Genomic DNA, 14,646 nt, shown 5'->3' with positions numbered 1-14,646 from the left:
ATTTTTTTGTTTTTTGAGATAGGGTCTCACTGTGTTGCCCAGGCTGGTCTCAAACTCCTGGGCTCAAGTGATTCTCTCACCTTAGCCACCTGAGTAGCTGGGACTATAGACATGTACCACCATGCCCAGCTGATTTTTTTTTAACTTGAAAAATCGAGATGAAATTTATACAACATAAAATTGACCATTTTAACTATTTTAATTTTAAAGTGTAAAATTCAGTGCCTTCATGTTTTGATATGAAACAACCTTTGAGATATATTGGTATGCACTTACCCTCACTCACCTTCTGTCCCCTGTTGCCTACCTCTGCTTGTGATAGTGGGAGAGACTTTTTCTGATGGGCATCTCTGAAAAGTCTCCAGAACACAGGAGGCTGAGAGGGACTGTTGCCAGGGAAAGGTGGTAGTAATGTTATCAGAGGTTCTCACCCCCGGCTGCACATTAGCATCACCTGGGGAGATTTTGAAAATGCCCTTGCCCAGGCCCCACCTTTAGATACTTTGATTTAATTCAGGGTGAGGCCTGGGCGTAAGTCTTAACATTTAGGCATAATTTACACACAGTAAAATGCATAGGCCTTAAGTGTATAGTTCAATGAATTGTGATATCGTGGGTGCTTGCATAACCACTGCCCCATTAAAACATAGACCATTTCCATCTCTCCAGTCACTGTCCTTCATCCCTGCCAGAGGCAGACACTGTTCTGATTTCTATCATAGATTCATTTTGATTGTTCTTGAACTTCATAGAAATGGAATCAAACAGTATGTAACATTTTGAGATTGCCTTATTTCTCTCAGTATAATGCCCTTGAGGTTCATCCAAATAATTGCACTGATCAGTAGTTCATTTCTTTTTGTGGCTGAGTGGTATTCCCTTGTATGGATACACCAAAGTTCATCCATTCAGACATCTGGGGACATTTGTGTTGGTCCCAGTTTTTGGCTATTAGAACAAAGCTGCTATCAACATTCTTGTACTCATTTCTCTTGGAGTGGAATTCTTGGATTTAACTTTATTTGAAACTGCTGGTTTCCAAAGTGGCTGTACCAATTTACACCCCCACCAGCAAAAGATGAGATTTACAGTTGTTCCACATCTTTGCTAACACTTGGTATTGTCTGTCTTTTAAATTATAGCCATTCTCATGGGTATGCAGTGGCATGTCCTTTTAGTTTTAAATTACATTTTCCTAATGGCAAATTATGTTGATCATCTTTCATATGCTTATTGACCATTCATATATCCTGTCTCATGAGGTGTCTGTTCCACTCTTTTGCTCATATTTTTGGGTGGTCATCTTATTATTGATTTGTAGGAGCTCTTTATATATTCTGGATATTAGTCTTTTGTCAGATAAATATATTGCAAATATGATTATTATTTAAAATATCCCCAGTGAGTCTCACATGAATGCAGTCTTGAGAACCCCTGGTGAACTAAAGATTGGCCCCAAAGGCCCCCTACTTTTGCAAGTCCCCAAACCTACCCCCTAGCAATTTTGCCTGAGGATTGGTTTTCTTTTCTTTTTCTTTTCTTTTTTTTCTTTTTTGAGATGGAGTCTGTCACCCAGGCTGAAGTGCAGTATTGCAATCTCGATTCACTGCAACCTCTGCCTCCCGGGTTCAAGAGATTCTCCTGACTCAGCCTCCTGAGTAGCTGGAATCAAAGGTGTGCACCACCACACCTGGCTAATTTTTGTATTTTTAGTAGAGACAGGGTTTCACTATGTTGGCCCAGCTGGTCTCGAACTCCTGACCTCAGGTGATCCACAGCCTCGGCCTCCCAAAGTGATGGGATTATAGGGGTGAGCCACTGCACCTGGCTGAGGAATGTTTTTTTCAATTCATGTGAATGTTCATGGCTGTGGGGGATTTTAGGAGTGAAGGTTTCCTTGTCAGTCTTTCTCTTGCATATCTGCCTGGCTTCTTGGACAGCTCCATTCATCTGAACTGTTCTCTTACACTCTGACTGTGAGAAAGTCTTTTCCTGTCTTCACCCTAAGATTTTCCACATGTAAAACCTGACCTTAGTGCCTGACCCATTTCTAAACCCAGAGACAGTGTGTGTCAAAGGAATAAGGACATGTTTTTGTTTTTGTTTTGTCCTGGATGGAACAAGCTATGTCCTAGGTGCAAAAGGAGTGTGACTTTCTGTATTCCCTCCTGGCTATTATCCTCAGGCTGCCTATCTGCTCACTGAAGGGGAGAATCATTTTCTAGCAGCCTTGGCAACCAATCACTAGAGGACAGGTCCCGGTCTCATTGAATCTGCTGTGTACTTGCTGCATGACCTCGTGCAAGGCAATTAACCTCTCTAATCCTTGGTTCCTTCAACTGGTACAAGAGAACATCTTGTTTGTTGTGGGGAAAGTTCCTGGCATAAATTAGTTGCCCACAAAGGATGGAAGACATGGTTCTAAGATCAGTGGAACTGAGCTGTGAGAGGAGCTCTCTGTTCTGGGACTTACCATGCCCTCAAGGTGCCCTAGTGTCATATATCTGCCCCTTCCTTCCACACCTTCAGAGGCCCAGACTGGTCAAGGCCCCTCCTGCTGTGTTGTCTTCACCCTGCCCTTTTAGGCTAATTTGAACAGAACATCCCATGAGGGCCCCTAGGCTCTTTAAGCTCTGAGCAGATGGCTGGGAAGCCAGTTCTCTGAAACATACAGTTCCTGACTCAGATCTGGGCAGGGGGCCAAGACCTTCGAAGGGCTATAGAAAAACTTCACCTTCGCCCCCACTTCCCTCCTGTTGCCCTCAAGAGCTTGTAGTTTTTTACTACCTTTTAGTGCCAAAGAGGAAGGGAAAAAGGCCACACCTATTTGGATTAGATGTCCACTTGGAGTCCCTTCTTGGGCTGGCACCAGGGAGAAACTTTGACCCCAGGTTTTGGGAGAGGCACCCATGCTATGTAGGGAGGGTTTCTCTGCTGCTACAGGAAGAGGATAAGGAAGCTACAGGAGAGCTCATGGGGAGCTCCCAGAAATGTCCTTGAGTTGGGGAACAAGTGTGTACAGGGCATCTGGAGAGTCCAGTGACACTGAGCTCTGGCTGTAGCCTGTTCCTCTCTCAGCCAAGCATGGGTGGCTTTGTCCTAGCACAAGATCTGGGAAGGGACTAGAAGAGGGCTGTCTAGTTCTTGGGTGTTACTTCCAGGTCCATCTGGAGGCAGGTATAAAAGGGAGACAGGGGTAGTATTGGCAAGAGAAGTGGCTGGGATGGGTATGCTTGGCCCTCCCCACTTCTCTGGTTCCTGGTCCCCATTATGTCTTTGGATATATCATTCCCACCCAACGCCTCATTCTAGTTCTCTAACAGAGCACCCAGTGCTCTCCTTTAGGATTACTAATTGACAAATCATCTACCCATCCATCCATCCATCCAACAACTATTTATTGGTCAGTCATCATGTGTAGGGACCATTCTGAGCTCTGTGAGGGTGTAACTGTGAAAAAGACAGAAATGTTCTTCACAGAGCTCACACGATCATGGTGGAGCCAGACAGGTAACCAGGCAGCTACATTCCATGGAATAAACCCAGTGGTAAAGGCAGGATGTGGGATCACAGAAGATGACTTGTTGAGAAGGATCAGGGAAGGTTCCTGGAAGCAGGGAGACCTGCACTGAGACAAGAGGAGTGAACAGACAATAGTGAGGTGAAAAGGGTGAGTCCAAGCAGAGGAAACTGCATGTGAGGAGGCCTGAAGGCAAGATCTGAATAGCTGGAAGTTGTTCAGTTTGAGAAGAGAGCATGTGCATGTATGTGTAGGGGTTGTGAAGAAGTGAGATGTGGCCAGAGAGGTAGTCAGAGGCCAGATCAGGAAGGCCTTGTAAGCCGTGGTGAGGAGGCAGGACTTGATCTTGAGGGAAATGAGGAGGCTTTGAAGGATTTAGACAGGGCCATGTCATGATCAGTTTGGTGTTTTTGAAAGATGATTCTGGTTTTTGGGTAGAGATCAGACAGTGGGGGAAAGGCACAAATAGAAGCAGGAAGACAAGCCAGGAGGCTAGTGCAGTCGTCCAAGTGAGAGAGAATAGTGGCAGAGACTACCGTGGTGGCAGTGGAGACAGAGAGAAGTGATTGGATTTGGGATGTATTTTAGAGGTAGAGCCAACACGACTCACTGATGAATTGAACGTGAGGGGCAAATATAAGGCAGGCCTCAAAGACACCTCCTGGTTTCTGACTTAGATCACTTGGGGGGTTGGTAGTGCCATTCATGGAGATGGGAACTATTGAGAGAGCAGGTCTAGGGGAGAGTGGGTGAGTTCAGTGCCATGTTGAGTTTGAGCTTCCAGGGTGACATGTCCTATAGCCAGTTTGCCATCCAGGTCCAAATCTCGGGAGACAGGATGAGGCTAGAGACAGAATTGTGGGGTCTTGAGAGTCAGTGAGGTAACCCAAAGGGAGTGGAGGATGCCATGTTTTGTGCAGTGGGACTGCCTTGTCGAAGGTTTCTCTACCCTTTGTTGCCCATTTCACCCAAACCCAAAAAGGCAGGTTTAGAAGGCAGTCATCAAAGACTGTGAAACTTAGGGCAAAGACCCTGCGGGTAATCCTAACTCTTGGCTCCCTCCCTTCCTCCCAGTCCCTGTCATTTCCACAGCATCCTGGACTGACTTGATTACTTTCCAATAAGTGTTTATCCATCCCAGAGGCCAGGCCAGGCCAGCTGCCATTCTTAGGAAATTCAGTTTCTGGCTCCCTCTGCTGGCAGAGCTGCAGATGACTGTTGGCTGGGGCAGCCTCCATCCCACTGCTTTCCTCCTCCTTCCTGCTTCCCCTGGGAGATTAAACCCTCGGTCTCAATCCTCTATCCCCTACCCCCAAATCCCACCTACTTTATAAGAACCCTAGCTAGAAATGGGGTGGGAGAAGCCTAATTAGGTATCTGGGAAACACAAATTCTTACTGTTGGCAGAGCTTGGTGGCTCACACCTGTAATCCTAGCACTTTGAGAGGCTGAGGCAGGAGGATCGCTTGAGCCCAGGAGTTGGAGAACAGCCTGGGCAACATAGCAAGACTCTGTCTCCACAAAGTATTAAAAAAATTAGGTGGATGTGGTGGCAGGTGTCTGTAGTCCTAGCTGCTAAAGAGGCTGAGGTGAGAGGATCACTGGAGCCTGGAGGATCACTTGAGCCCAGGAGTTTGAGGTTACAGTGAGCCAAGATCACACCACTACACTGCAGCCTGGGCAACAGAGACCCTGTCTCAAAAATAAATATGTAAATAAATGATTACTCTTTATAATCACTTTCATCTTTTTTTCTGCCCCAAACCCACTCTCAGCTCCTTTTTTTCTTTTTTGACAGGATCTCACTCTGTCACCCAGGTTGGAGTGCAATGGTACGACTCTGCTTACTGCAGCCTCGAACTCCTGGGTTCAAAAGATTCTCCCATCTCAGCCTCCTGAGTAGCTAGGACTACAGCACACACCACCACACACAGCTAATTTCTGTGTTTTTTGTGGAGATGGGGTTTCATCATGTTGCCCAGGCTGGTCTCAAACTCCTGGGCTCAAGCGATCCTCCCACCTCGGCCTCCCAAAATGCTGGCATTACAGGCGTGAGCCACCACGCTCGGCCCCAAACCCACTCTTGATCTCCTTGCCCGCGAAGACTTCATTTGGTTATCAAAAACACTCTTCCATTCTCAGTCCCCAAGAGCAACATTTTGCTGGCACTCCCTCCTCATATACAGGGAAGCCATGATGTGTGCTGGAAAAAATGCTGGGTTGGGAGTGAAGGTACCTAGGTTTGAGTCCTGTTTCTGTCACAGGTGCAGGGTCTGACCTTGGACTGGTCACTTCCTTCTTTCCCACTGGCAGTTCCCTTACCTGTGGCATTAGACTGGAGTCCAAAAAACCGTTTCAACCCGGCCTTCTAGGCTTGCTCCAACCATCTTAGCCTTTTTAGTTTTTCACACACATCAAGCCCTCTCCTGCCCCAGGGCCCTTGGTCATGCTATTCCCTCTGCCTGAAATGCCCTTTCCTTCCCTTTTTGTTTGGTTAACTCCTCCCCATCCTTCAGCTCTTAGCTCAAATGCTACTTCCTGAGAAGAACCTTTTCCAGCCCTCCAGATTGGGTCAGATACCTCATGGTATGCTGTCATAATTGCCTGTAGTTTTCCTTCTGAGCCCTCTTCACGTTTGTAATTTTCCAAGTGTTTGTGTGATTATTGTTCCAAGTCCATCTTCCCCACGGAACTTTAAGCTCTTTGATAGCAAGGACTTGTCTGTTTTGCTCACCACTCTACCCCCAGCACCTGGATCCTTGCCTGCCCATCTTGTAAAGGCTCAACACATATTTACTAAATAAATGAATAAGTAAATGGATGAATTAATCCTTTTCTTCACCTGTCAGCTGCTTTCTATATCTAACTAGCATCGTGTTAAAGAGCAAAAAGTCGAAAGCCAGACTGCCTGGGTTTGGAGTCCTGCTTCACCACTCACAAGCTGTGTAAACTTGTGTAAGTTATTCAGTCTTTCTGTGCCTCAGTTTCCTCATCTGTAAAAGGAGGATGATAATAGTACACACAGTCTAACAAGGTTGTTGTTAAGGATTAAAAGACAGTGTATGTAAAGTGCTTAGACCAAGACCTGACAATCCAGTGCTATCTAAGTAATAGCTATTGTTCTTATTCGGCCTCATCCATCTCTCCATTTATGCATTCTGAACCCTCCCACAAAGCCTCATTATCTTATTTCCGGCCTGTGAGTGCAGATGACTCAGTGTAATTTGCAGATTAGGTTGAAAAGTTTTGTTTTTTAGAATTCTTATTATGGAAATGTTCAATCATACACAGAAGCAGAGAAGAGGATAATGAACCTCTGTAATAAGCTTCAACAATTATCAACATTTTGCCAATCTTTGTTCATCTATACTCTCCTTTTTTTCCCTCTGTACTGGAGTATTTTAATGTAAGTCGCAGATGTCATATCATTTTGTCTGAAAATACTCCAACATGTATTTCTAACAGATGAGGACCTTAAAAAAACACAGCAATACCATTATCACCCTTTTAAAATTAACAATAATTAGGGAGAGCTTTTTTTGTTTGTTTTTTTGAAATGGAGTTTTGCTCTTGTAGAGGCTGGAGTGCAGTGGCATGATCTTGGCTCACTGCAACCTCCGCCTACTGGGTTCAAGCCATTCTTCCTGCCTCAGCCTCTCGAGTAGCTGAGATTACAGGCGCCTGACATCATGCCTGGGTAATTTTTGTATTTTAGTAGAGATGGGGTTTCACCATGTTGGTCAGGCTGGTCTCGAACTCCACCCACCTCGACTTTCCAAAGTGCTGGCATTACAGGTGTAATTCACTGCACCAAGCTTAGGAAGAACTTTTTTCTTTTCTCTTCTTTTTCTTTTCTTTTTTTTTTTTTTTTTTTTAGATGGAATCGCCTTCTGTCGCCCAGACTGGAGTGCAGTGGTGAGATCCTGGTTCACTGCAACCTCCGCCTCCCGGGTTCAAACAATTCTCTTGCCTCAGCCTCCCGAGTAGCTGGGATTACAGGCGTGTGCCACCACACCCAGCTAATTTTTGTATTTTTAGTAGAGACGGGATTTCACCATGTTGGTCAGGCTCGTCTCGAACTCCTGACCTTGTGATCCGCCCGCCTCAGCCTCCCCAAGTGCTGGGATTACAGGCGTAATCGTGAACCACCACGCTCAGCTGGGAAAGCTTTATAAACCCCATTCCCTTGAGAGATGCTGGGGGAATGGGAGGCCTTGATTAGGTATGCATAATGAGGAACAGCAGAGAATTAATCTATGTAAAGTGTTTTGAATGGGGCGTGTCACATAAGAGGGATATAGTAGTAACTATTATTTTGATTCTCTTTGATTTTCTCCATTTACCCACTCAAAATCCTCCCAATCTCTCTCTTATTTTCAGGCTGTGAGCCTGGGTGACCATTTATAAAGGAGGACTAGGAGCCTGGACTGGGGAGTTTTCTGGGTCATCAGAGCCCTGGGTTGAGACCTGGGACTCCAGAAGAAACCAAGAAGGGCCCAAAGGAAGCAGACTACAGGACTGAAGGGGAGGGGAGGAAGAGCCAGAGCTGGGGAGTTTAAAGGACGAGCCCTACAGCTGTGTGAAAATGGGGCTTAGAAAATCCAATAGCCAAAGGGCAGGCAAGCTGAGAGTTGGTCCTTCCTTCCCAGTGATCAGGGCCTTTGGGCACCACTGCCAGCTGGGAAGCAGGGGGAGGTAGCCAGGGTTCCTGAGGGAGTTCTCTTTAGCTTTTCTTCACAGCCCACAATGGGGCATGCCTACAACCACCACCAGGGGCCTGCTTTGCTTCATCTTCAGTTCTCAACAATTCCCAGGATATGAGTGATGATGGCAGAATTCTCTCCTACATCTTATCCCCTATTCTGCTCTTCTCATTCTACTCATCCTTTGGGTATCCAGGGTGCCTGGACACTCGACTCATCCTTAGCTCCTTTGTGCTGCTATAATAAAATGCCACAGACTCAAATTCATATGTTTGTTTTTTTTTCGAGACGGAGTTTCACTCTTGTTGCCCAGGCTGGAGTGCCAATGGCATGATCTCGGCTCACCACAACCTCTGCCTCCCAGGTTCAAACAATTCTCCTGCCTCAGCCTCCCGAGTAGCTGGGATTACAGGCATGTGCCACCATGTCCGGCTAATTTTGTATTTTTAGTAGAGACAGGGTTTCTCTGTCAGGCTGGTCTCGAACTCCCGACCTCAGATGATCCGCCTGCCTCAGCCTCCCAAAGGGCTGGGATTACAGGCGTGAGCCCCCGCGCCTGGCCGTCAAACTCATAATTTATAAACAATAGAAATGTATTTATTATGGTTCTGGAGGCTGAAGAGTCCAAGATGAAGGTGCCAGCAGGATTGGTGTCTGCTGAGGGCTGCTGTCTGCTTCCAAGATGGTGCCTTGTTGCTGCATCCTCTGGAGGTGAAGAAATACTGTGTCCTGACGTGGTAGAAAAGCAGAAGAGCAAAAAGGGCCTAAACTAGTTCCCTCCAGCCCTTTCATAAGGCACTAATTCATTCATGAAGTAGGATCCCTCATGACATAATTACTTCCCAAAAGGCCCCGCCTCTCAATGCCACCATAGTGGGGATTAAGTTTCAACAAATGAATTTTGAAGGACCTTCAGACCATAGCACAGCCCAATCCAAGCTTGCCTCCAGGAAAAGATGTGATTTAAACACTTTAGCAAAGTAAACAAGTTCCTTCATAACCTGGCCTTCAGCTGCCTCATCAACCTCATTTCCCACCACTGCCCTCTTCTTTCCAGTGTGACACAGCGAAACAGCACAGATTTGTGTCCATACGGACCTAGTATTGAATTCTGGCTCTGCTGCTTCCTAGCTCAGGAAGCTTAGGTGAAGTCACTTTATCTCTCTGAGTCTGTTTACACATCTGAAAAATGGGGATAATAGTATACTTAAAAGGCCTCTTAACAAAGGCCTTAAAGTCATACAAACCAGGAAAATAGCCCATGTTCCCATGTTCTCCAAGATCCCCCACCTCCCCCCGACCTATTTTTTTTTTTTTTTTGAGATGGAGTCTTGCTCTGTCGCCCAGGCTGGAGTGCAATGGCACGATCTCAGCTCACTGCAACCTCTGCCTCCCGGGTTCAAGCGATTCTTTCGCCCCAGCCTCCCGAGAAGCTGGGATTACAGGCACCCGCCATCATGCCCAGTTAATTTTTGTAGAGACAGGGTTTCACCATTTGGCCAGGCTGGTTTTGAACTCCTGACCTCAGGTGATCTGCCCACCTCGGCCTCCCAGTGTGCTGAGATTACAGATTCAGTGAGCCACTGAACCCGGCCTCCAACATTCCTTTTAACTCATAACGGTCTATGAATTTTATAAAAAGCTTAAAATTCTCTGTACATGTGATGTATGACTGGGCCAATAGGTGAGTTTTCCAATACTGAATGCTAAATTAGTGTCTTGAGGAATCATGTCTGTGTTCTTAATGATATATGAACAAGGACAATTTTTGTTGGCCCACAACCTCCTATTTAGTGTCACCCAAGCAAGTCACTTAATCACATTTCCTTAAGCTCTAGGCTCTGCCTTTTTTTAGGCTCTGCCTTTGAAAATGACTGTATCTTAGTTGGTGCTTCTGAAGAAATGGTGACCACAGCACTACGTCTTTCTTTTTTTTTTGAATTATTTTTGTCCTCCTCTTATTACACCAAGTATGTGAACCTAACTACTTATTTCTTAAATAAGAACTTTAATTTTTTTTTTTTTTTTTTTTTTGTGAGATAGAGTCTTGCTCTGTCGCCCAGACTGGAGTGCAGTGGCATGATCTTGGCTCACTGCAGCCTCCACCTCCCAGGTTTGAGATTCTTGAAGACCCTTCTCTCTTTCTCTCTCTCTTTTTAAAAAAATAAATACAGCATAACGCCTTGTGGAGAAGAAAAAAAAATTTAAAAAGAGATGGGGGTCTCACTATGTTGCCCAGGCTGGTCTCGAACTCCTGAGTGCAAGTGATCGCCTTAGCCTCCCCAAAGTTAGGATTACAGGTGTGAGGCACCACACCCAGACTTTTTTTAATTTTTTAATTTTTATTTTTGAGACATAGTCTCGCTTTGCCACCTAGGCTGGAGTGCAGCGGTGCAATCGCGACTCACTGCAACCTCCACCTACTGGGTCCAAGCGATTCTCATGCCTCAGCCACCTGACTGGGACTGCGGGCGCCTGCTACCACGCCTGGCTAATTTTTTGTATTTTTAGTAGAGACGGGTTTTCACCATGTTAGCTAGGTTGGTCTTGAACTCCTGACCTCAAATGATCAGCCCGCCCCGGCCTCCCAAAGTGCTGGAATTACAGGCGTGAACCACCGCGCCTTCTTCAATGTGAGTTTAAATCACAGGGACTACGCCTCCCAGGGTGTTTGGATTCAAAGCACGTTCAGTGCCAGGTACTGGCGATCAAGGAAGGGAAGGTATCTGTGGATGTGGAGCCGGGGTTGATTGGGGGACGCAGGCGTTGGAGATCTCCAAGGGTCGCCACAATGACTGGGATCATACCGGGCAGTCTCCTCCACGCACAATGGTAGCACACGCATGCGCGAACGAATTGGCCGCAGCATGGTTTGAATTGGGTTGAAACGCAAGGCACTACAGAGTGACGCAGCACACTCTGTGTCTCGAAGGCAGAGGTCACCTCCTACCTCCAGGCGCGCGTGGGCGGGGCTCAGGCGGTGGCGTCGCAGCGCATGGTCGCGGATTGGCCGGCCGCGAGGCCGACGGTTGGCTGTGTCCCTCGCCACAGGCGCACAGAGCATGCGCGGGGCGGGAGTGCGCGAAATTCAAGCTCCAAGCTCCCGCCGGGGTAACTGGAACCCAGTCCGAGGGTCATGGAGGCGTCCCGTAGGTTTCCGGAAGCCGAGGCCTTGAGCCCAGAGCAGGCTGCTTATTACCTAAGGTATGTCTGGGCCGCTGGGCGGGTCTAGCTGACTGACCTGGCCCAGGGTGGAGGTGGGGGTGGCCCCCAGATCCCCCTGGTGACCCGAACTGTTGAGGCGCAGCCTTTTGAGGCGCGCTCTCGCACTCTTCTCGCAGTAGGGTGTGGGAGTCAGCTCTGGATGTTTGACCAGATTTCTAAAACCTCAGGAGACCCCGATGCCTCTTCTTTGGGGCAGATGACCCTGCAATATGAGCTCCGTAAGAGCCAGAACCTTAATCAAGCCCTTCTTGATTCTTTTCAGCTTATCAAGCCCCAAGCCTAGGGGATACAGAGATGAGTAAAACAAGGTCCCCGCCCCCAAGTTGTTTGTAATCTAGTAGTGGAAACGGATCTGTAAAGCAATAATTACTAGGTTTGATAAGTGCTGTAAGAGGTATAATGTATGTGCAGGGCATAGTGTTGGCATAAAAGAGGGGATGGCCAACTACAAGGGTGGTCAGCTAAGGGATGGCGTGGCAAGAGGAGACATTTGAGCTAGGCGTTGAAAAATAAGTTAACATTCACCAGTTGGCTAAGGGTGGGGGGCGTGGTAATGTTGGGATGAGCATTTAAATTTTTTCTTAAATTGTGGTAAAGTATACATAACATAAAATTTATCTTTTTGTGCAGAAACTGGGTTTTATGAAAAATAAAGTTTATCATCTTAACCATTTTTAAATGTACAGTTCAGTAGTGTTGACTACATTCATATTGTTGTGCAACCGTCTGTCATCTCCGGAACTTTTCTCATGTGGCAAAACTGAAACTACTCCCATTAAACAACTCCCCATTTCCCCCTCCCTTCAGCCCCTAGCAACCATTATTCTGTCTCTGTGGATTTTACTGCTTTAATTTTTTTTAGACAGGGTCTTGCTCTGTCGCCCAGACTGGAATTCTGTGGCCTGATCATAGTTCACTCCAGCCTGGAACTCCTGGGCTCAAGCAGTCCTTCTGCCCCAGCCTCCCTAGTAGCTGGGACTTCAGGTGGGTGCCACCATGCCCAGTCAATTTATTATCTTATTATTGTTTTATATGTTTTTTTAGAGACAGGGTCTGGCTCTGTCACCCAGGCTGGAGTGCAGTGGCTCTATCTGTAACTCAGTTCACTGCAACTTCCATCCCCCGGGGCTCAAGCGATCCTCCCACCTCAGCTTCTCTAGTAGCTGGGACTACAGGCGTGTGCCACCACACCCAGCTAATTTTTGTATTTTTAGTAGAGACGGGATTTCACCATGTTGGTCAGGCTCGTCTCGAACTCCTGACCTTGTGATCCGCCCGCCTCAGCCTCCCCAAGTGCTGGGATTACAGGCGTAATCGTGAACCACCACGCTCAGCTGGGAAAGCTTTATAAACCCCATTCCCTTGAGAGATGCTGGGGGAATGGGAGGCCTTGATTAGGTATGCATAATGAGGAACAGCAGAGAATTAATCTATGTAAAGTGTTTTGAATGGGGCGTGTCACATAAGAGGGATATAGTAGTAACTATTATTTTGATTCTCTTTGATTTTCTCCATTTACCCACTCAAAATCCTCCCAATCTCTCTCTTATTTTCAGGCTGTGAGCCTGGGTGACCATTTATAAAGGAGGACTAGGAGCCTGGACTGGGGAGTTTTCTGGGTCATCAGAGCCCTGGGTTGAGACCTGGGACTCCAGAAGAAACCAAGAAGGGCCCAAAGGAAGCAGACTACAGGACTGAAGGGGAGGGGAGGAAGAGCCAGAGCTGGGGAGTTTAAAGGACGAGCCCTACAGCTGTGTGAAAATGGGGCTTAGAAAATCCAATAGCCAAAGGGCAGGCAAGCTGAGAGTTGGTCCTTCCTTCCCAGTGATCAGGGCCTTTGGGCACCACTGCCAGCTGGGAAGCAGGGGGAGGTAGCCAGGGTTCCTGAGGGAGTTCTCTTTAGCTTTTCTTCACAGCCCACAATGGGGCATGCCTACAACCACCACCAGGGGCCTGCTTTGCTTCATCTTCAGTTCTCAACAATTCCCAGGATATGAGTGATGATGGCAGAATTCTCTCCTACATCTTATCCCCTATTCTGCTCTTCTCATTCTACTCATCCTTTGGGTATCCAGGGTGCCTGGACACTCGACTCATCCTTAGCTCCTTTGTGCTGCTATAATAAAATGCCACAGACTCAAATTCATATGTTTGTTTTTTTTTCGAGACGGAGTTTCACTCTTGTTGCCCAGGCTGGAGTGCCAATGGCATGATCTCGGCTCACCACAACCTCTGCCTCCCAGGTTCAAACAATTCTCCTGCCTCAGCCTCCCGAGTAGCTGGGATTACAGGCATGTGCCACCATGTCCGGCTAATTTTGTATTTTTAGTAGAGACAGGGTTTCTCTGTCAGGCTGGTCTCGAACTCCCGACCTCAGATGATCCGCCTGCCTCAGCCTCCCAAAGGGCTGGGATTACAGGCGTGAGCCCCCGCGCCTGGCCGTCAAACTCATAATTTATAAACAATAGAAATGTATTTATTATGGTTCTGGAGGCTGAAGAGTCCAAGATGAAGGTGCCAGCAGGATTGGTGTCTGCTGAGGGCTGCTGTCTGCTTCCAAGATGGTGCCTTGTTGCTGCATCCTCTGGAGGTGAAGAAATACTGTGTCCTGACGTGGTAGAAAAGCAGAAGAGCAAAAAGGGCCTAAACTAGTTCCCTCCAGCCCTTTCATAAGGCACTAATTCATTCATGAAGTAGGATCCCTCATGACATAATTACTTCCCAAAAGGCCCCGCCTCTCAATGCCACCATAGTGGGGATTAAGTTTCAACAAATGAATTTTGAAGGACCTTCAGACCATAGCACAGCCCAATCCAAGCTTGCCTCCAGGAAAAGATGTGATTTAAACACTTTAGCAAAGTAAACAAGTTCCTTCATAACCTGGCCTTCAGCTGCCTCATCAACCTCATTTCCCACCACTGCCCTCTTCTTTCCAGTGTGACACAGCGAAACAGCACAGATTTGTGTCCATACGGACCTAGTATTGAATTCTGGCTCTGCTGCTTCCTAGCTCAGGAAGCTTAGGTGAAGTCACTTTATCTCTCTGAGTCTGTTTACACATCTGAAAAATGGGGATAATAGTATACTTAAAAGGCCTCTTAACAAAGGCCTTAAAGTCATACAAACCAGGAAAATAGCCCATGTTCCCATGTTCTCCAAGATCCCCCACCTCCCCCCGACCTATTTTTTTTTTTTTTT

At 46.9% G+C, this 14,646-nt stretch overlaps 2 protein-coding genes across 3 annotated transcripts in view; one reads left to right on the top strand and one right to left on the bottom strand.

The window, feature by feature from the left end:
• The window catches only part of PIN4 (peptidylprolyl cis/trans isomerase, NIMA-interacting 4), a 96,720-nt gene that overhangs the window by 12,316 nt on the left and 69,758 nt on the right, over nt 1-14,646 (bottom strand). The gene's annotated exons all lie outside the window — the stretch shown is intronic.
• ERCC6L (excision repair cross-complementation group 6-like) overlaps nt 11,313-14,646 on the top strand; it is a 52,681-nt gene continuing 49,347 nt past the window's right edge. Inside the window, exons 1-2 of one of the 2 annotated variants that reach the window (XM_011958889.1) lie at nt 11,313-11,427; nt 12,315-12,432. Coding sequence is in view for 1 of the 2 variants with exons in the window: in XM_011958888.1 (XP_011814278.1) it covers nt 11,360-11,427 (68 nt within the window). In the remaining variant the exon portion in view is untranslated. The remainder of the gene's footprint in view (nt 11,428-12,314; nt 12,433-14,646) is intronic. The other variant, XM_011958888.1, reaches the window with a different exon arrangement.

The sequence above is a fragment of the Colobus angolensis genome, unplaced genomic scaffold (genome assembly GCF_000951035.1).
Source record: "Colobus angolensis palliatus isolate OR3802 unplaced genomic scaffold, Cang.pa_1.0 Scaffold479, whole genome shotgun sequence".
NCBI lineage: Eukaryota > Metazoa > Chordata > Mammalia > Primates > Cercopithecidae > Colobus > Colobus angolensis.
This window is presented reverse-complemented; position numbering and strand designations above follow the sequence as displayed.